This window comes from Apodemus sylvaticus, chromosome 9 (genome assembly GCF_947179515.1).
Source record: "Apodemus sylvaticus chromosome 9, mApoSyl1.1, whole genome shotgun sequence".
Lineage (NCBI taxonomy): Eukaryota > Metazoa > Chordata > Mammalia > Rodentia > Muridae > Apodemus > Apodemus sylvaticus.
This window is the reverse complement of record NC_067480.1, coordinates 67451830-67474212: the sequence shown is the minus strand read 5'-3', so window position 1 is coordinate 67474212 and position 22383 is coordinate 67451830. Positions and strand designations below refer to the sequence as shown.

The 22383-nt window shown below is 36.6% G+C and overlaps 1 protein-coding gene across 1 annotated transcript in view; it reads left to right on the top strand.

Annotated features, from left to right (window-relative positions):
- The window catches only part of Col3a1 (collagen type III alpha 1 chain), a 36328-nt gene extending 18478 nt beyond the window's left edge, over positions 1 to 17850 (top strand). The window contains exons 16-51 of the mRNA XM_052192505.1: positions 422 to 520; positions 837 to 881; positions 990 to 1088; positions 1277 to 1330; positions 1437 to 1544; positions 2195 to 2248; positions 2791 to 2889; positions 3193 to 3246; positions 3388 to 3486; positions 3765 to 3818; positions 3926 to 3979; positions 4297 to 4350; positions 4898 to 4951; positions 5436 to 5480; positions 6015 to 6113; positions 6200 to 6307; positions 6547 to 6600; positions 7186 to 7239; positions 7322 to 7375; positions 7982 to 8035; positions 8647 to 8754; positions 9027 to 9080; positions 9416 to 9469; positions 9688 to 9849; positions 9960 to 10067; positions 10907 to 11014; positions 12102 to 12155; positions 12240 to 12347; positions 12803 to 12856; positions 13292 to 13399; positions 13634 to 13687; positions 13788 to 13895; positions 14696 to 14990; positions 15906 to 16093; positions 16445 to 16687; positions 17433 to 17850. Of these exons, the coding sequence (XP_052048465.1) occupies positions 422 to 520; positions 837 to 881; positions 990 to 1088; positions 1277 to 1330; positions 1437 to 1544; positions 2195 to 2248; positions 2791 to 2889; positions 3193 to 3246; positions 3388 to 3486; positions 3765 to 3818; positions 3926 to 3979; positions 4297 to 4350; positions 4898 to 4951; positions 5436 to 5480; positions 6015 to 6113; positions 6200 to 6307; positions 6547 to 6600; positions 7186 to 7239; positions 7322 to 7375; positions 7982 to 8035; positions 8647 to 8754; positions 9027 to 9080; positions 9416 to 9469; positions 9688 to 9849; positions 9960 to 10067; positions 10907 to 11014; positions 12102 to 12155; positions 12240 to 12347; positions 12803 to 12856; positions 13292 to 13399; positions 13634 to 13687; positions 13788 to 13895; positions 14696 to 14990; positions 15906 to 16093; positions 16445 to 16687; positions 17433 to 17579 (3348 nt within the window). The 3' untranslated portion in view covers positions 17580 to 17850. The remainder of the gene's footprint in view (positions 1 to 421; positions 521 to 836; positions 882 to 989; positions 1089 to 1276; positions 1331 to 1436; positions 1545 to 2194; positions 2249 to 2790; positions 2890 to 3192; positions 3247 to 3387; positions 3487 to 3764; positions 3819 to 3925; positions 3980 to 4296; positions 4351 to 4897; positions 4952 to 5435; positions 5481 to 6014; positions 6114 to 6199; positions 6308 to 6546; positions 6601 to 7185; positions 7240 to 7321; positions 7376 to 7981; positions 8036 to 8646; positions 8755 to 9026; positions 9081 to 9415; positions 9470 to 9687; positions 9850 to 9959; positions 10068 to 10906; positions 11015 to 12101; positions 12156 to 12239; positions 12348 to 12802; positions 12857 to 13291; positions 13400 to 13633; positions 13688 to 13787; positions 13896 to 14695; positions 14991 to 15905; positions 16094 to 16444; positions 16688 to 17432) is intronic.
- The last annotated feature ends 4533 nt before the right edge of the window (positions 17851 to 22383 follow it).

The following is a 22383-nucleotide window of genomic DNA, read 5'->3' as shown; positions in this document are numbered from 1 at the left end:
AAAATCATTGGATTGCTTCTCAAAATTGACCAGTAAAAAATAATCAAATGTGTATTTTCATCCACAGAGAACTTTTTAAAGCCCCAATCTAGTCTCTATTCTCTCTCTCATACATATGTGTTTATGCATATGTAGTATATGATATATAATATATATGATGCATAATATAGTCTCATTAGCATTCTACCATCCTGATATCTCTTTGAGGCTTCAACTTTTTCCAACGTCTTTTCTGGGGAACACCTAGAACGTGGGCAGACCCATATTTACTTTTGTCCTTTGTTCTTATGATTAATAATTCTTTGTTTTAATTGCAGTATATAACTGTAGTAATACAGCTTTAGGGAAATGAGTTTAAACGGAGCTGAAGGCTTATTAAAAGTGGAAAGGAAAACTGATGTGATGGAATTTGTCTCTTTAGGGTGAAGTTGGACCTGCAGGGTCCCCTGGCTCAAATGGATCTCCAGGACAAAGAGGGGAACCTGGACCGCAGGGACATGCTGGTGCTCAAGGACCTCCTGTAAGTAGCATAGGAGAAGCCAAACTGCTAGGCTTAGTCCATCCGTGCAGGTTGCTTACACGAACCACCAAGCAGAAAATAAACAAAACTAAAATTCTCTTTTTCTTGTATTTTTTATAATTACATGTATATATATACATAATATATATATACATATATATATACATGTAATTATATATATATATTACTTCTGTTGGAGAAATAATATATTCTCTATAATTCATAATACCTGTCAGTAAATATATTCTGACAGAGAACTCCAAATACGTGTGCTCTTGGTATTTCTGATAATATGCTCTCTTACCTGTGTGCCTAGGGCCCTCCTGGGAATAATGGCAGTCCTGGTGGAAAAGGTGAAATGGTAAGCGGCCTCACCCTCCGCTCATCCTCACACAGAATTAATTATTTAAGCCAGAGAGTAGAAACAAAGGCCCGACCTCGACTAATGATAGCGTTTGTGTTGTTTTAGGGTCCAGCTGGCATTCCTGGAGCCCCTGGACTACTAGGAGCTAGGGGGCCCCCTGGACCAGCAGGAACTAATGGTGTGCCCGGACAACGAGGTCCTTCAGTAAGTTTGTCTCTCCTTGAATGCCTGGAAGTTTATGTTTAATTCTTACACCAAAATATTGGCATTCCTTTTGCTCCTTCTCAGTTTAATTTACAAAACTCTCGCTCTAGCTGTATCCTGTCTCGCTAATTATGATTTTGTGAGTCAAATCCTTGTTATTTTTACATGGAGATTTTGTTTCATTTTAGGGAGAACCCGGCAAGAACGGTGCAAAGGGAGAGCCAGGAGCTCGCGGTGAACGGGTCAGTACTAAGCCAACAGGACTTCGCTACTCAGAAGACAGCAGAGATGAGAAAGTAAGGAGTTAGTTTCTCAATGAAATCTAGCCACAATTCTTTATGTCACTAGGGTGAAGCTGGTTCCCCAGGAATTCCAGGACCTAAGGGCGAAGATGGCAAAGATGGATCACCTGGAGAACCTGGTGCAAACGGACTTCCTGGAGCCGCAGGAGAAAGGGTAGGTTTCAGTTTTACCAGCTTCACTATTGAAACAGAGTAACCTTTGATAATATTTTGCTGTTTATTGAAAACAGGGTCTTACTTATAGACTAGGCTGGCTTGGCCTTTACTCTGTAGCCACAGCTATTCAAAAACTCATAGCAATCCTCCTGCCTTAGCTCCCCCTAGCACTTCGGTTAGAGGTATGAACCACCACAACAGTCTAAGAGACCACAAAAGCTTGTGATAGTGAATTGCTTTACGCAATGACTCACTACAGGCTGGCTGCAAATTTAGGGATTCTCCTAACAAATTTAGAGATTAAAGGTGTTAACAAGGGATATAAAGTGTGAACAACTCTGCCCTTCTCTCCAGTGCTTTTCTTGGCCTGTCTAGTTAAACTTAAAATCTGAGTTTTAAACAAGGTTGGTTGATTGGTTTTCCTGTGATTCAGTATATTTCACTGTTTAGAAGTTTTTGGTTTGTCTTTTGTTTTATTTTTTCAGTGCTGGAAACTGATCCCATGACCTGTCTTGTGGCAATGCTCTACCACTAAATTAGTTCCCATTTAAAGAACTTAGTAATACAAGAATAACTATATTGCAATCTATGAAGTATCAACAGGTTTTAATCTTTTAAACTGAAATATTTAATTGTGGTTGTTTCCAGGGTGCTCCTGGCTTCCGAGGACCTGCAGGGCCAAATGGCATCCCAGGAGAAAAGGTAAATACTTCAGCTCCTAAATGCCATTACTGCAAATAGGTATTTCTTTCATATGTTTTACCATTAATGGGAGAATAAATATCTGAAGGAAATGTATCAGGATAATAAAATACAAATCATCATCTTGTGGCTTTGCTCCTACTTTGATACTTCCATGGCTATGTGATGAACTAAAGCCACCTGTATGTCATGTCATGAGTGAGAAGTCACTAACCTTGGGGTCATTGCAAGAATCATAGAAATTATCAGCACATAGGGTGGAAGCTCCAAAGGAACTTCTAATCATTAAATTTCCTTAATTAAGTGCAAATAAGAGATAAGTCCAATTGATAATGTTGATCGTGAGCATGGAATATTCATCATAGTTCCCTCAATTTTTCTTCAAGATGAAAACCCAACTAAAACAGATGATTTGTACTGAGCAGAACTCTGCAACACACAAACTATCCTTGAGAGGCCAAAAACTCCAAAAGTTTCAGATTAAGTATTGTCAATGTCTAAGTCAATCAAAAAGCTTTAAGATTTATTATCTCACAACTTAGGGTCCTGCTGGAGAGCGTGGTGGCCCAGGTCCTGCGGGGCCCAGAGGAGTGGCTGGAGAACCTGGCCGAGATGGAGCCCCTGGAGTTCAAGGGTTACGGGTAAGGAGACACATGTGTTTGAATAATGCTGTGATGTAGTAAGAAGAAAGACAATACAAATAATAACAGGTTAAAGACAACTTCAACCAAAAGTCTAAAAGAAAACAGACCAAATTCCTTTAAGAAAATATGGGTCAAGACAGATTAAGGAAGAAAATAAAATAAAATATTCAACCAGGATAAGTTTTTAAACAGAAAATAGAGAGTACATTTACAAAGATACATACAAACACTGGAATCTCAAAGTTAAGTATGTTGTACTTTCAGATTTTAAGTCACCTGACTGCTATATTTCTCATTTAGGGTATGCCCGGAAGTCCAGGTGGACCAGGCAATGATGGAAAACCAGGACCTCCTGTATGTACAATTATGATATTTCTTTTAACTACCCAGTTAAAAAAATGGAAAGCACACGATGGCCAGATTTGAGTGTGTGTATATGTATGTATATTATAATTAAATTATTTATTCACCAAGTCCTGTTGTTTTTCTTACTAGGGAAGTCAAGGAGAAAGTGGTCGCCCTGGTCCTCCTGGCCCATCTGGCCCAAGAGGTCAGCCTGGTGTCATGGGTTTCCCTGGTCCTAAAGGAAATGATGTAAGTTCTATAATTACTTTCGTCAATAAATATTTCACAGATGAATAGTCTTTAACCTCTATATGAAAATGCAAAAACACCCAGTACTTAGCCTCTCCTCTAAGCACGAAAGAATATGTGACAATTGAGTGGCATGTAAGAATAGAGACAATTATACAATTGGCAATGGGTGTGTGTATGTGTGCGGCTTCGCATGTGTAGCAGGATCAAAAAATGGGGTTTGGACTTTGATAAATGAATTGTGTTTGAGTATGTAAACCCTTGATTTTTTTCTTTAGGGTGCACCTGGCAAGAATGGAGAACGGGGTGGCCCCGGAGGACCTGGCCTTCCAGTATGTGCCTTTCTATTTCAGGCTTTCTAATCATTTCAGTCCTCTTCAGTCTCAATACTTCCTTGTTATGTGTATTCATTCTGTTTTCCTGACTGTCATTTTTGTAGGGTCCTGCTGGAAAGAACGGGGAGACTGGACCTCAGGGTCCCCCAGGACCTACTGTAAGTATTCATATAATTAAGATAGAGGTAGGGTGGAGATAGAACAAGGTCAAGAGTTTAGAAAGTATGGTATCTCTATCACTCTGCCATAATATTTCACAAAGCAGTTACTAGACTTTCATATTTTATTATCAAGTTAAATGTTGGCATTAATTATATGTTGTATTAATATGCTTGAATATCTTCTATAGACCAAGATTTCCTTAATCTTAATATTCTTACCTTTTAAAGTAAGCAATAGGCCTGCTGAGAAGTGCACTGCAGACTAACAAATGACAATTTTACAATGGAGTATATAATTGTGCTTCTGAATATAGGGCCCATCTGGTGACAAAGGAGACTCTGGCCCCCCTGGTCCACAAGGATTACAAGTAAGAGCTTATTCTTCAAATGTTATTAGTTTTGAACAGAAAAGTCCATATTTCCTTTTTATACCTATTTTTATTGCATAAATATAAGTCAAAATTTTATGAGCAGGTTACATGTTCATCTGAAACTTAATTTTTAAGTTTTTCTTCCATCCTGAAATAAAACATTAATAGTAGTTTTCTTCTATTGGTATTCTAGAATGCACATATAAACTTATAAAAACTGATTTGAACTCCTAAAGTTCTACATGCACATACTTTTCTATTATAATAAAAACTCATATAGCTAAATTCATCTGTTCTTATCTGTCAGCTCATCTGTGTACATAGAAAACAAAAAATACAGATGTGAGCATAGGTTTCTAAGGTATAAATATCCTCTATCTGTCACTGGATTGAAGAATGCAAACATTTGTACCTTAAAATCATGAAAATCATGTCATTAACTATCTGGAAAAATACATTTACCTATAAAACCTTTCACATAGGTTTTACCAAACACATAGGTGTTTGACATGATCACACACAATGTAATTCTGTTTATTTATAGGGCATACCCGGTACCAGTGGTCCTCCAGGAGAAAATGGAAAACCAGGTGAACCAGTAAGTTGAATATTATTTTTTTTAAAAAGAGCAACTAAGTGAAAAAATAAAAATCCATTTATCTATTATTAAGTTTGTATGTTCTAATAGCTGAGGTTTGATTGTGTGGGTCAATTGGTAGAGTGCTTGCTAGCATGCATAAAACACTTGGTAAGACCTCTAGCAGAATATAAATCAAATGTCTGCCTGCCTTTCATTTCCTTTGGGGAGGAATGCAGCATTATCAGAAGGTCAAGGTCATCCTTGGCTAAATGAGTTTAAGTTGAATGAGACCCTGTCTCAGAAATCACAACAAAACCAACAAGAGTTACTTATAATGTCACATACAGAAAGTTTAAATTTCATATAAAACAACAGAACTAAGATGCATAGCTTCATGATTTAAACAATTGCACAACATACAGGCATGACAGATGTCAATGTTGTTTATACCTGTGCAGTGCATACTGACGAATGCTTACCATATATAATGTCGACCTCCTAGGGTCCAAAGGGTGAAGCCGGTGCACCTGGAGCTCCTGGAGGCAAGGTAGTTTCTTTCATTTTTTAACATGTTATGGAGCAACTTGATTAGAGGAAATTTTTAAAGTACATTGAACTAAAGAGCACTTTGCTTAGAAAAATGAGATTGCAAATGTTTAGTTAATCCATATAAGCAAACTGCAAGTACTTCCAATGCATTAATTTTTCTCCCTTTGAATATTCTAACATTAATAAGCACCATAGACTGTGCCACTCAAAAGGAAATACATTTGATGCGTGGGTTCCCTGCAGAGAACTGTCCTGGTGGCAGAAGCATAAATTTTACCTTTCTGAATAATAACAGTAATTACTTTACAGACATTTCTATTTTAATCAGGACAAATACACATTTCGTTTCTCTATGCTTTCTAAATGATTCCTGTTCTCAAACAACAAATCAAAGATTTATACTCATAAAATTTTCAAAACCATTAAAATTTCTAACTTAAACCTAGTAGACATAATCAAAAGAGCATAATTTCCAGTGCTTTTATTTTCTGACAATGTGATTCTAATATGGACATTATATTTTCAATGATAGGGTGATTCTGGAGCCCCTGGGGAACGTGGACCTCCTGGAGTCGCAGGAAGCCCTGGCTTGAGAGGTGGAGCTGGACCCCCTGGCCCTGAGGGAGGAAAGGTAACTGTAGTTTCTAATTCCCCTAAATGTTAGAAGATACACTTCAATTGCTTTCTTGTCATCTGTCATGTACTTCTTTATTGCAGGGCCCTGCTGGTCCCCCTGGTCCCCCTGGTACTGCTGGTTCTCCGGGTCTGCAAGGGATGCCAGGGGAGAGAGGAGGTCCTGGGAGTCCTGGCCCAAAGGGTGAAAAGGTGCTTATAGTTTTATCTTGATTCTACAATAAAACAGAGCTCTTCAATTAAAAGGAAGTCCCATCACTACAAACTATTTTTAATATTTTTATCGATTTAAGTGAATTTTGACTTAGAGTTCTATAACAAATATCAATCAAAATATCAGTTCTAACCTCAGCAAATCCTGAGGATCCCTATGCTAGGCTGACTTTTCCTGGGGATGTTGTTATCTGATGACACTTGCTTTTAATTGGCAGGGTGAACCAGGAGGTGCAGGTGCTGACGGAGTTCCAGGAAAGGATGGGCCAAGGGTGAGTATTCACATCAGTGAGAAATGAGTCCTGATTATATGCAATATATCATAGACTCTTCTTTAGCTTTCACTGTCTCATTAAATGAGACCGTATGTTACCATGCTCTGAATATTAAAACAATAGTGACCACTTCACTGCTTAAATTCTTAGCTTCTATCTACCACTCCCCAATAGTTCTACAATGACCTACGTATGAAGATAACCCTTACTAATATGATTAAATCAAAGAAAGACTACCATAATGTATCAGTGAAATCCAAAGTAATTAATACTGCAAAGAAATACAGTTTTAAAAAAGATGTTACCATAGGATATTTCATCACATCCTATTTATCTTCTCAAATTAAAGTTTTAAAAAAAGAACTAATCAATAAAAATCACTTAATTCAATCACCTTCTTCAGTCATACTTACAGAATAGTGAACTTATTAGACTCTCATATTTATACATAGAAATGAACAAATTATTTGAGCCCTGAGAGAACAAAAATCTATCCACTTTAGTAAATAAATGTCTGCACACTCTGATTCATACAAGAAATGATGTTTATTTTTTCAAAACTAAAGATACTTCTTCCTGCAGGGTCCTACTGGTCCTATTGGTCCCCCTGGCCCAGCTGGTCAGCCTGGAGATAAGGTACCAACACTGCTGGAAACAAAATTCAGTCTTTGTTTTAATAGACATAGAACAGTAACAATATCATTTGATCTTTTCTCAGGGTGAAGGTGGTGCCCCTGGACTTCCTGGTATAGCCGGACCTCGAGGTGGCCCTGTAAGTGTTAAAGGCATTTTTATCATTCTCTCAACCCCACACAGTCCATAGCTTTAGTGACTTTGCCCCTGTATTCTGATCTTCATGCTTAAGGCTCTATGTTTAAAATACATGGGATGCAAGAAAATATTTTAAAATGTTAAAGTCCTCATGAGATTATTTAATATACCTTATTTACTGAAAGACTCTGGGGAAAGTACATAAATTGAAAATTATTATACATTTCTAAATGAACATCTCTTAAATGTTACCAAAAGCTTCTTCCAAATCAAAAATCCTTTGCCCCTTTTTAAAAGGCTTGGCCATCAAGATAAAGATACAGCAAGTGTGTTTGTTTAATCAACATAATATTAGATATTTTACCCTTCTGACAAATTTTAAATACTTTACACTTGGAAGTTATATATTTAAGTGTACTAAATATTTGAAAACTTTGATGATATGGTCCTTTCAAGTTATATCCCAGTTCAGAGGCAGAAGAAATCAACAGTTGTAGTGCTGTTCCTTTCTTATGTTGATAAAAAGTAAAAAAGACTTTGAGATACAGAGACACATAATGCCTGTGGAGAAGGCCTTCACTGTGACTAACAATGTACCTTTCTTCAGGGTGAGAGAGGTGAACATGGCCCTCCTGGACCTGCTGGCTTTCCGGGTGCTCCTGTAAGTATGGACTTCTAAGCATGAATGTTAAAATGCCAATTTTACAAAATTCCTGAAAACCAGCAGATACAAGTTACTCTGTTTACAGTATTTCTTTAGCTACTTTACCTTTTGAAATTATTTTATCCCATTTTTAGGCAGCTTAACACCAGTCCTTCTTTATGCAGCATCGTGATGCTCATTTTCAAATACCCTTAGGAAGATGTTCTTCCTCATGGCAAAATTTTATCTTCTCCTTCTCCTTCTCCTTCACTTTCTCTCCTCCTCCTCCTCCTCCTCCTCCTCCTCCTCCTCCTCCTCCTCCTCCTCCTCCTCCTCCTCCTCCTCCTCTTCCTCCTCCTCCTCTTCCTCTTCCTCCTCTTCCTCCTCCTCCTCTTCCTCCTCCTCCTCTTCCTCCTCCCCCTCCTCCTCCTCTTCCTCCTCCTCCTCCTCCTCCTTCTGTATTTTGACTGATTTTGCTTTGGCATATCTTCGGGGAGCCTCCTAACTTTATTTGATGACAATGACTTCCCAATTTTAAAAAATGTTCCATGTTTTGAAGAGAAACAATGATCAGTTAAGCATGATGTAAAAGAACTTGACTCACAGATGGTTATTGTTGCTATGTGCAGGGACAGAATGGTGAACCAGGTGCTAAAGGAGAAAGAGGTGCTCCTGGAGAGAAAGGTGAAGGAGGCCCTCCTGGAGCTGCAGGACCCCCTGGTGGTTCTGGACCTGCTGTAAGTCTTATTGTTAAACCATTAAGTAAGACATTTTGGTTTATTACTAAGTTAATATTTCATGTAAGATTTCTCATGTTATCAGAGGAGAATATAATCTTCATAGGAATATAGTCCTTAATTTTAATTTTCATTTCAGTAATTTATATAATCATAGAAGAGCTTATTTAATCTCTTCAGGGAGCATTGCTGGTGTCCCAATGCTTAATGCTTTTCTCGAATTTTTATTTTGTTACTCTACTCAATATTCCTTTCCTCTCATTTGTGTTTAGGGTCCTCCTGGTCCTCAGGGTGTAAAGGGTGAACGCGGTAGCCCTGGTGGTCCTGTGAGTATGGATTCTTAGTCATCACTCTATGACTTTTATTGAACATATTTATTGATTCCAATCTGTGTGAAGACCACATAATGACACTAAACCCACAGAAAGAATATGATAGTCAGGGTTTATTTTTTGTTTTTTTTTTTGTTTGTTTGTTTGTTTGGTTGGTTGGTTTTGGTTTGGTTTGGTTTGGTAGTTGTGTGTAAATTCAAAGGAAGCAGGCAAACCCTAAATGACTTCAAGATAGAATTCATTTCCTGGTTCATTCCTTATATTCATATTTATGTGTTTACAGATTTTTGTTCTAGTTTTGCACTAATTAGTCCATTGACATTTCACAGGGTGCTGCTGGTTTTCCTGGTGGGCGTGGTCTTCCTGGTCCTCCTGGCAACAATGTAAGCTCTCTCCAGTTTTTTGTTTTGTTTTGTTTTGTTTTTTGTTTTTTTGTCAATGTAACTTACAGAAAGACTTCATGTGTCTAGAATAAGAAAGTGATATTTTGATACATACCAAATTTGGCATCTATCAAATCCCACATAATATTGAAAATAAGTAAAAGGCAAGAAAAACAAAATGATCTTTTCCACCATGTTAAAATTTAAATTATTTGCAGGGTAATCCAGGGCCCCCAGGACCCAGTGGTGCTCCTGGCAAGGATGGCCCTCCAGGTCCTGCAGGTAACAGTGGTTCTCCTGGCAACCCTGGAGTAGCTGGACCAAAAGGTGATGCAGGACAACCTGGAGAGAAGGGGCCACCTGGAGCTCAGGGTCCTCCGGTGAGAGCTTTTACTGCTTTATTGGTAGATCACATATTCTGATAACAAACATAATAAGGGAAATAGAACTCTGCAGAAATAAACTGAACCTTCCTTATCTGTTGCAACAGGGATCCCCAGGTCCACTTGGAATTGCAGGGCTGACTGGAGCACGAGGTCTTGCTGGACCACCAGGCATGCCAGGTCCACGGGGTAGCCCTGGACCTCAGGGTATCAAGGTAAGCCTAATGACCTCACATCTGATGTTTGCATCCCTTCATAGGTATAGAGATTTCTTCACCACATCAGATATAAAAAGGTTTCTGATCAAGGTATAAATTATCAAAGACCTTATCTTCTTGACATTCTTAGGCTTGCCAAAACTAAACTTTCATTAAATCTTCCCAAAACACACAGGCAAAGGAGGTCATAAACAAACTTTGAATATATACACAAGCAAGCCAACATCACAGAAGAACAACGTTGCTTTCTCTAACATCACTGTTAGGAAACTTGTGAGCATTATTCACTATAACTATGAAGGGAGAAACTCATAAATATACGAGACGTTAATTGATGTAAATTACACATCTATTGAAGTCAAATTACCAGAACATGATAGTGCTTAGTATCTGAAATGTCCATTCAATAAATAAGTTAACATAATTCCATTTGCACCATATTTCATAGTACAACAATTTATGCACCTTTTTCAAAATATGTCAGAAAATAGTAGCAGGAAATTTAACAGTAATTAGCATATCTAGCAGGTTTCTAATAAGTCGTGATTTTAAGGGTCACTGAGATGATTAGCTTATCATTATTTTTCTTGCTGTACTCATAATCTTCTGTCCTTCACAATCAACTGTGCTCTGATTAAGAGAGCATTGTACTATTCTGAATCCCTGAGCAATTAGGAAAATCCAAAGCCATTGCTCCCTGTTTTTCACTTATGAAGGGCATAGTTTCAAGAAAAGTAAACATTAATAGAAATTGACTAAATCACATTTCACTCTTCAATCTGATAACATCTCACTAATTAGAATCTAAAAGTAAAATGTGTTTTCTTTGTCCACAGGGTGAAAGTGGAAAACCAGGAGCTAGTGGCCATAATGGGGAACGTGGTCCTCCTGGACCCCAAGGTCTTCCTGGTCAGCCTGGTACAGCTGGTGAACCTGGAAGGGATGTAAGTAGTGATTCTTCAATAATGTTCAACCAGTGAGCAAACACTCAAATTGTTTGTTATATTTTTAAAATTATATATACACATATATATTTAAATTTATATATATATAAAATTGTGTTTGTTAGTGTGTATCATATAAGCACATAGGAACTATGGTGCACATATGGAGGTCAGAGGACAGCTTTCAAGAGTTTCCCCCTTTTACCCTATAGCAACAAGGACATTGAACTCAAATCATGAGGCTTAGTTCGAAGAACCTCTAGCCATTGAAATATCTCTCCAGTCTGAAATTCAAGTATTAGTTAAATAAAGCTCCACACATAAATAAATGAGACTTTTATTTACCACATTTACTTAAATAAATGTATGATATTTAAATAAAATGTGTCCATGTAGCCGAGTTCTCCTTCCCTCTCTGATAATCAATCTTTTGTAAGTTAAGATAATATAAAGGCCTACAACCAAGAACATTTTCCAATATATTCAGTAATGAAGAGAATGTAACCACAAATTAATTCAGAAAATGAGTTAATAAGCAAAATTACAAGATTCAATTTCACATAAAAATATTCATTATTAATTTGTGATTATTCTTAACTTTTCTATTAACATTTTATATCAATAAAATATATTTAAACAAGGTACTATGTGATTTTGAGAGATATATTTAGTGTAGAAATATTAAATGAAGTTTAATTTTAGATTTTCATAACAAATTTAGATTTCCCCACTTCTCAAAAATTATTTATTAGCTATCCTTAACAACAATTTTAGGCTTTCTTTTTATTAGTACTCTCCTCATATTCTTTTGTGAAATTTTAAGAAAATAGAAATATCTCCTAAAGGATTATGGTTCTTCAAAGAGTTAAGCCACATTGTAATATGTGTGATTTCTTGTCACAAGAATTATCTTTGGCTTCCACTAGGATGGAAGGGCAGCAAGGGAATGGGGATATGACAGGGAAGAACATTTTACTAAAATATCCTTTGTTCAAAAGTTCCGAAATGGTATATGATATTTTGTACCCAAACTATAAATTATCTTTCAAAATGGTAAAAGGCTCTCTTTTAACTCTCTTCTAACCAGGGAAACCCTGGATCAGATGGTCAGCCAGGTCGAGATGGATCTCCTGGTGGCAAGGTATTACAAATTCATGTACAGTAGTCATGTGTACGTAAATCCGATGCTAGTCATGCTTATGTAAGATCCATGAATTTATTCCAGGGTGATCGTGGTGAAAATGGTTCTCCTGGTGCTCCAGGTGCTCCTGGTCATCCAGGCCCACCTGGTCCTGTTGGTCCATCTGGTAAAAGTGGTGACAGAGGAGAAACAGTGAGTTCTAATACAATACTTCTCTCTATATATGCCCTCATCCCTCAAAAAGAGGCTGGGGTGGGGCAATAGAATGGCACTCTTGCCATCGTGATATATCTGTGCTGATTTCCTTTGCTATTAATTGGGCAGCTTTCTGCTTGCTGTGGGAATGAAGTCAAAATTCACAGAATGCTAGCTTCCAATAACAGTTGTGTACTGTGATCTCACTTCTTTGAAGTTAGCGCTTTTTAAAAAAACTATTTTCATTTTTGAAAAAATTTCGGAAATGTTTATTGTATTTAATTTTTAAAATTAATTTAATTATTAATTAATCATTTATACAGTATTTCCTTTCCCCCATTGCTCTCACATCTTCCTGTCCTCCCTACACAATCAACTTTTTAATATGGAATTGAATCAATGACAAGATTCAGTTCAAAGTTCAGTTGTTCAATTGCCTGCTTGTGTTCTAGGGTCCTGCTGGTCCTGCTGGTGCTCCAGGTCCTGCTGGAGCTCGGGGTGCTCCTGTAAGTATCAGACATCTAATCTGTTGTATTTCAAAATTTATTTTAGAGTATAAGAAGCACCCTGTGCTTTATAAAATCCCTAGAAAGTAGTTAGGATAACAGATATGTAACTATGGAGAAAATATAAACTTTTATTTGATGATACAGAAAAATATCAGTGTCTAAAAGTTCTATACAGATAATAATATGAGAATTACAATTATCAATCCAAAATTAAAGCAGAAACAATCTTTGTTATTATATTTGTGAAGTCTCTTTTGATAGGGATTTCTAAGATAATATAATACATTTGTTACTATAAGTCTAATAGAATGCTATATAATATTCATTATACAGATAACAATATTTTATATATTATAATAGATTTATTATGAGCAAATATTTTTCAGTATGTTTGTACAGTAAATGACCTTAATTTAAAACCTATTTTTAAAGGGTCCCCAAGGCCCACGAGGTGACAAAGGTGAAACTGGTGAACGTGGCTCTAATGGCATCAAAGGACATCGAGGATTCCCTGGCAATCCAGGTCCCCCAGGTTCTCCTGTAAGTGCATCATCCACTGTTCAGAGTTCTCCTTCACTGCATGACTAATGAGATGGACTGGAGAGAGGAGACATGAACTCAAGGGCATAGTTGAAGTAATTGTTTGACTTGAAACAATGAATGAAAGAGAAATGTTTGTTTCACCTTGACCATTTAGTTCTGCAGAGATTATGAACAGTCCCGTCCCTAAGCCCTGGAGTTCTTCCTTGGTCTTTATCCCTTCTTGTTTTCCAGGGTGCTGCTGGCCACCAGGGTGCAGTTGGTAGTCCAGGACCTGCAGGTCCCAGAGTAAGTGTCATACAAGTATACTGGAAGGTGAAAATTTCAGAATGTTTGCCCAGCAGGAATATATTTTAGCATTATAACATCATCATGTTCATTTCTTAAGGGACCAGTTGGACCACATGGACCTCCTGGAAAAGATGGATCAAGTGGGCATCCAGGTCCCATTGGACCACCGGGGCCTAGAGGCAACAGAGGTGAAAGAGGATCTGAGGTAAAAATGCTTATACATACACAATTTAATTTGCTGTGATACAATGTTTCACCAACATTGCATTCTCTGTAAACTGAAGTAGACAGTATAGTCACTTACTTTAAAAAGTGAAAGCTAATTTAATGCATTCTCGATTGCATTAAGATGGTTTATGCCAGAATAACATGGATGGAGATTGTATATATATATGCTTTGCTGAGTGACATATCAATAAAATGGCACATACACTACCAACCAAATAAATTATGCTATGCTTCTCACATCAGCGAACTCACAGATATAATTTTATGTCTGTAGAAGTTTTACTGATTAAACTACCTATAAAACTTGTGCATTGCTACTGATAAAATCATGGCTAATGTCTACTGACTGTACAGTGTTGGGACAAAAGTAATTACAAATCATTGTATCAACAAATATACATGAAACAAATGAAAAACCATTAAGTCACAAGCGTAATTCAAGCCCTAAAGATGAAGCCCCTATGTTATTCCTTCTCATGTCAGTATTGTGCCTTCTGGGCTATTTGTTTACATCTTTATACAGAGGAAATGATGAAGTTTGTGCTCAAAACTACTTATTCCTATGTAACAAAATAACATATTTGTATGTAACAATCGTATTTGTTATAAATTGACAATCATGAAACTACAAAACATTCCAAATATTTTTAATCAAACTAAATTATCACAACATATGTGAATTAATTGCTTATGGTTCATTTTTCTACACAAATGACATGGTCCTTCAGTGGAGGCCAAAGGAAAACACTTCTATGCTCCTTATTTTTACTTCTCTAGGGCTCGCCAGGCCACCCCGGACAGCCAGGACCCCCTGGACCCCCTGGTGCCCCTGGTCCCTGCTGTGGGGGAGGTGCTGCTGCCATTGCTGGAGTTGGAGGTGAAAAGTCTGGTGGCTTTTCACCATATTATGGAGATGAACCAATGGATTTCAAGATCAACACTGAGGAGATTATGTCTTCACTCAAGTCTGTTAATGGACAAATAGAGAGCCTTATCAGCCCTGATGGTTCTCGCAAAAACCCTGCTCGGAACTGCAGAGACCTGAAATTCTGCCACCCTGAGCTCAAGAGTGGTATGTCCAACTCTTTATCTCTCATGCTGTACACTTACTGAGAAATCTGCCTATATTAGAATTTGAACAAGAAAACTTTTCTATTGAAATTCTTAAACTATCAGAACATTGTTAATTGAGTTGAAAATGCTTGATAGCGAAGAGGAAAAACAATATTTGAAGGAGTATTTAAGGTATAACATAATTAACTGCAAAATATTTCAAATATAAAAAACTTTAGACATGGTTCTATAGAAATCTTAACACAAATATTTCTAAATAACAAATCAAAATGATTTAAGTGAGTAAATAGCATATATCATCTTACTCCCATAGTTAGGCCAGCAGAATTTTACTATGTTTATTATTATATTGCATATTTAAATAATTCATTTTAATGAACTAATGATTAAATTTCAAACTCCTTTTTTAAGTCACTCTTGTTTTCTACTGTGCCATGTTTAATTTTATTTTTCATTCTCAAAAATGTTTATTATATAAAATTAGTCTTTATATTTTCAAATTTTGAAATACTATTTTAAATTATTTCAAAATTTTAAATATCTTAAGATAGACCACTGTTTTTACTCAGACTATCTTCTGGGCATTAGTTCAAATAGGAAATAAGTATGAATTAAGTTAAAATGTCATAAATCTGGACTATAGTGTTATCTTTAAAGTAAAAGATAATATTTAGACAAATAAAGCACACCAATCTGTAGATCATCAGTCAATGGTAACATTGTATTTTTCTATTTTACTGCTTTTATGGTGCTTACTAGCTTTTTACTTCAGAAATATCAACCAGTTTTTCTATACCATTCAAACAGATCCATTAGTACTCCATATACTGCACCAAGTAACAAACAAGTCTGGTTCAGCCTCCACTTCTCAGTTTTATAACCAATTCCCATTATCTCTTTGGCGACATTTCAGGAGAATACTGGGTTGATCCTAACCAAGGCTGCAAGATGGATGCGATCAAAGTATTCTGTAACATGGAAACCGGGGAAACATGCGTAAATGCCAGTCCCATGACTGTCCCACGGAAGCACTGGTGGACAGATTCTGGTGCTGAGAAGAAACATGTCTGGTTTGGAGAATCTATGAATGGTGGTTTTCAGGTATTAAAAGATATAACTTTTAAACTGAAATACGCCTATTACTTAACACTTTTTTCCTTTTACTTGTTTATGGTTATTAAGTAGAGCACCCCAAACACTTGTGTGGTTAAAAAATTATTATTCCTATGAAAGGCTAAATTATACCAGGTCAGTTGTATGTAAACACCTTTCTTTAATTTGTTAAGGCATTTACCTCTGCACATAATAAAGTATCATATGATGTATGTTATACTAAAGTTATACTAAATACTATATACAAGTTATACTAAAACACCCATACTTACGTTATATGCATCCCTTACCCTAGGTTTCGGTCACAAGCTTAGTTGTAGTATTTATTTTTTTTAATAGTTCAGCTATGGCACTCCTGATCTTCCTGAAGATGTCCTTGACGTACAGCTAGCATTCCTCAGACTTCTTTCCAGCCGGGCCTCCCAGAACATTACCTACCACTGCAAAAACAGTATTGCCTACATGGATCAGGCCAGTGGCAATGTAAAGAAGTCTCTGAAGCTGATGGGATCGAATGAAGGAGAATTCAAGGCTGAAGGAAATAGCAAATTCACTTACACAGTTCTAGAGGACGGTTGCACTGTAAGTAATAACGTCATTCAAGGTAGCATGGAAAATAAACTCGGAATTTATTGCTTAATCATCCAAGCTATTTTGAGAAGAAATAAAACCATTAAGTGAGACAAAAGCTGCCTGGGGACAGGAATTATATATCTACTGTTATATATATTATATAATATATATCTACTGTTATAGAAAATGTTGAATATCCAAAACATTGAATAGCCCTTAACTTCTAGATGGAAAACAGTTGAAATGAAAATGATTAAAATTTAAACTCATAAAAACAACTTTGATAACTGGGATATTTACTGTAAATTACACATACTATTAATTATATAACATCTGTCAAATATAACTATGGCTTTAAAAATGTAAAGTCTACCTTAAGATCTATTCTTTTTTCTTATACCTCATTAAAAGGGGAGCTTACTTCTCATGCTAGCCACTCCTATTGTGGGTGACTCAACTACTTCTTTGTAAGTCAACTATAGTGCAGCAGCAATAACCAGACCCAGACTTCAGAATGAACTACCCTGTGGCCATCTCCCTTCTGGGTTAACTTCTGAGTCTTGCCAGACTTTGATTAACAATCTTATTTATCAATTGAGAATATTTAAAACTTTAAATACAGAAGTTTTCCAATGTCTAGAAGTTTCCATGTATACTAACTGCTTTGTTTTCCAATGTCATCAGTTAAGGAAAATATGTGGGTAACAAGGATGTCATGACTTTTTTCTTACACATCTTTTTCTCTTTTGAATAGAAACACACTGGGGAGTGGAGCAAGACAGTTTTTGAATATCGAACACGGAAGGCCATGAGACTACCCATCATCGATATCGCACCCTATGACATTGGGGGTCCTGATCAAGAATTTGGTGTGGACATTGGCCCTGTTTGCTTTTTATAAAGCAAATTCTCTGAAACCCCAGCAAAACAAAAACCACATCCATGTGTTCCTCTTGTTTTAATCTTGTCAACCAGTGCAAGTGACCAACTAAATTCCAGTTATTTATTTCCAAACTTTTGGAAAAAGCATAATTTGATAAAAAAAATTCAATTTTTTGCTGTTTCAACCACCCAATACAGCTCAAATGCTTTTGTTTTATTTTTTTACCAATTCCAACTTCAAAATGTCTCAATGGTGCTATAATAAATAAACGTCAACACTTTTATGATAACATTGTGTTAAATTCTTTGAACTCTAGCCCATCAGCAGAGCAATGGTCATACTCACCAGCATAAAATATCTTTATTTCCCAAACAGGTAAAAACAAAATTAGACATGACCTCCCTATGTTAACTACCTCAACTGGTCAGAACAGAGAAATTCTGAGTCCAGAAGACTAAACAATTATGTAAAACTTGACAAAACTTATGAATTTCATTGGTTAACGATACAGAATGTTGATGAAAATTAGACTATAGAGCAGGAATTTAAAGGAGTACTTTCGGTTCATAATTGTCTTCATCATAGGTATAAATGCTTTTAAAGGTGCTTCTCTTCTGCCATTGCTGGTGAACATGCAAATATTTGGGAGGGCTTTAAAGACACACGTAAGGTGCTAATGTATTTTCACATTTAGAACTCCAGATCAAAATCGGGACCTTCATTCAAGCCATACATTCACAGTATCTGTATTTGTCTTCTGCCAGAAAGATTGACTGGCATGCCACAGCATCCTTGCTTCTTTAATCCTATAAAAATAAACAACAAAATACAAGTTTGGGGCTTTTGGTCACAATAACACAGAGACTGTTTTAAACTTTTTCTTTTATAAGCTTGTATGTAGTTGTTGATCTTTTTTTCTTTCAGTCACATAATAAAATATCATAATAAAACATTCCTGGTTTTGTTGCTTTTCACAGATTTAACAATGACATGTTTACATGTAAGAACTTCAGTAATTTTCTAGAAAAAAAATCTAATTTTGTATTTCAGTGAAACAAAGATTTAAAAATATGGCATATCACAATTTTAGAATAAATATATGTTCCCTAATTAATACTGTATATTTTATCATAATTAGTAGAGGCCTTGACATTATTTCAAACAAAGCACAACAGATTTGAGGGAACCAGTCTCTGGAAAGGATCACAGAGAAAACTTAGTGTCTTTGAAATGAGAATAAGAAAGAAGATGCTGGAAAATTATCAGGAAGCCTAAGTACCAGCAAAACATAAACACTGGATTCTTTAATCTGAATGTAGAATTTAAAAATTTTGGAAAATAATAGATATAGATTATTAGGAACTGTGAGTGGGGCAATAATGTGGTTATTTTATCAATAGGTATAAAATAAAAATTAATGGGAGTAAACTCAAATATCTGTTGGTAACTGTTGTTAATAATAATATACACTTATTATTAAAGTTATTTTTCCATTTTGGTGACCAATCCAAAATGAACCACTAATCATTAATTTTTGGAATTAAGTTTAATTCTTTAACAAGTCTCTTGAGCTTATTCTGCAAGTTAACTGCTCTAAAACATATGATCCTCCTGTACCAGCCTCCTGGGAATATTTGTTATAGGCATGGCTATCATGTTCAACAAATGACAGATTTCATTATGAAACTTCCATAGTTTAATATATTTTGTTCATTTCCATTTTCAGTTTGAAATGCTTTGCTTAGTAATATAGAGTGGGTAATATTCAAATTATAAACCCAAATGTACAAATCAATTCTATTGTTTCTTTTGGTAACTAAAACAGTAATAACAATACACAAACGAGAGTCCAACTGAGCAGTCAGCAAGGCAACATGTAGTGCTAGGATTAGAGTCCAGGGTAATGTTTGCTGAGCAGGCACAAAGTCCCAGGTTCAATCCTAGCTACAAAACAGAAAGGAATAGGAAGAAAACCCTATACTTTGGACAATCAATATACTCTTCTAAGAAATATCTAATAATGACCAGGGATTGTAGATACTTTTTCCCCTCCATGTTTTTTTCCAATAGGGTTTATATCAGAAAAGAAATGATATTGAGATTGTTATTACTCTTTTGGCCCTTATTAACTTCTTTAAAGTATCTTCCAAGTTTAGTAATCACAAGGTCATTAGGAACATGCTAAGGATATACACTTAGGAGATCATTTTACCCCCTACAAACAGGTTTATTCACATAAAGTTAACACTGGCCATTTGATAGATTTAGAAAATCACCTGGAAGAGCAATAAAAGAGCAAGTAAATAATTTTAATACAGTCTTACCATGTTGGTACAAAAAGGAATGCCATGGGCCATTCAGTTACAGATCAACAATTGAAGTCCCATAGGACTAGGTAGCTAGTCTCAAGGAGGTGATGACTTACTTGAAATCTTAAGTCACTTCTGTTAGTTTTATAATGATAAGAGATGTTGAGTCCCTCTTGTCAAAGATACTACTTACCTGGTTACAGGACATGGAGAAATTGAGCTCGGAATAGGTTTGAAGCTCCTTCCCTCTTGGTTGTTTTTGGAGTGATAAAAGGCATGAAAACAAACCCACATTTTAAGATGGTATTAAAATTAGTTAGTTGCTGTTGTGTTGTTCATCATACTAGATTGATAGATTGATGGATACATAGTTAGATAGATAGATAGATAGATAGATAGATAGGAGCCATTGCTGACTAAGAAACAAAACTAGAAATATAATCAAGACTTAGAGTCTATGTCCAGTCTCATCAGTGAGTCATTAATAAAAACAGGGGTCAGTGCAAAGCTAAGTACAAGATTCAGGGAGAATCATGGTATTTAGCAAAAACATGGTGACTCACATACTCACACCAGAAGACTCAGCAAAAATTGGAATAGAGAAATTCAAAGCAATAGAAAGAAGCGAGGAAGGAACAAGCATGTTTAATTTGAGTACTCATACAGTGAGTAGCAAACAAGGATAATTTTTATATAACACTGTGTTTTCTTATTTTTATTCATAGTCAAATGATCTTTAATAGTAAAATAATATCCAATACCATATTCCGTAGATCTCTGCTGCTTTTGAAGACTATCTATATACACATAGCATATGTGAATTTTTAAACATTGTTTATTCTCAGCTATACAATATTTAAGTAGTCTTGAAATCACTTGTTATAATTAACTAAATTAGAACCTAGTATGACCATTATTTTCACTATCTCACTATTTTAACTTGCATTAATTAATCATACTAAATAATTAGTAATAGCAGTTATTAAAGGGACTGTGTCTGAAAATTGTATTCCTTTTTTAAAATTAATCATACTATTCCTTTACATCTCAAATGATATCCCCCCTTCCCGGTTACCCACCACAAAGCCCTCATCCCATATCTTCCATCTCCCCTCTCCCCTTTGCCTCTATGAGGGTGCTATCCTACCTACTCACTCTCTCCTGCCCCACCGCTCCAGCACCCCCCTATGCTGGGACATCAAACCTCCACAGGATCCAGGGCCTCCACTCCCATTGACATCAAACAAGGCCATCCTCTGCTATATATGTATCTGGAGCCACGAATCCCTCCCTGTAACTCATTGGTTAGTAGTATAGTCCCTGGGAGCACTGGGTGGTCTGGCCAGCTGACATTGTTCTTCCTATGGGGCTGCAATCTCCCTCGACTCCTCCAGTCTTTCCTCCAGCTCCCCCACCAGAGTCTCCAAAGTCAGTCTGATGGTTGGCTCCAATCATCCACAACTTCATTAGTCAAGTGATGGCAGAACATCAGATTCCTGTCAGCAAACACCTCTTGACAGCATCAACAGTGTTGGGGTTTGGTATGTGCAAACAGGATGGATCCCCAAATGGAGTGGTCCCCAGATGGCCCTTCCTTCAATCTCTGTTATATTTTTTGTCCCCATCTTTCCTTTGGACAGGAACATTTCTGGTTTAAAAATTTTGAGATGGGAGGGTGGCCCCATCCCTTGAGTGGGGGCTGTGCCTATCTACTGGATATGGTCTCCATAGGTTCTATCTCCTCTTCAGTACACACATTTCAGTTAAATGATCCCCTTTGGCTCCTGGGAGGCTCTCACTTCCCTGATGTCTGGGACCCTCCAGTGGCTACCCCCAGTTCCTCATCCCCCAATGCTACACATTTTTATTTGATTTCCTGACCCTCTGTACCTCTCTTGAGACCCCTCCATGGCCTGATACTGCCCTACCTTTTTTCCTCCTTCTCCTCTCTCCCTCCAACGTCACCCCTCTCTCCACCTCACTCAATCATCCTGTTCTTCCCTCAATGCAAGACTGAAGCATGTATAGCCTGGTCTTCCTTCTAAGCTCAATATGGTCTGTGGGTTGTATTGTGGGCACTGTGAGCTTTTGGTCTAATATACACTAATCAATGAGTATATACCATGTATGTTTTTTGTGTCTGTGTTACCCCACTCAGAATGATGCTTTTTAGTTCCATTCATTTGCCTGCAAATTTCAAGAAGTTGTTTTTAATAGCTGAGTCATTGTTTTTAATAGCTCCATTGTGTAAATGTACCACTTTTTGTGTATCCATTCTTCTGGTGACGGACATCTTGGTTGTACCCACCTTCTGGCTATTATAAATAAGGCTGATATAAACATCCCTGACCTCAACCTGTACTATAGAGCAATAGTGATAAAAACTGCATGGTACACAGATAGTTTGGTAGGTCAATAAAATACAATTGAAGACCCAGAAATGAAGCCACATACCTAGGGTCACTTGATCTTTGACAAAAAAACTAAAAACATCCAGTGGAAAAAAGACCCCA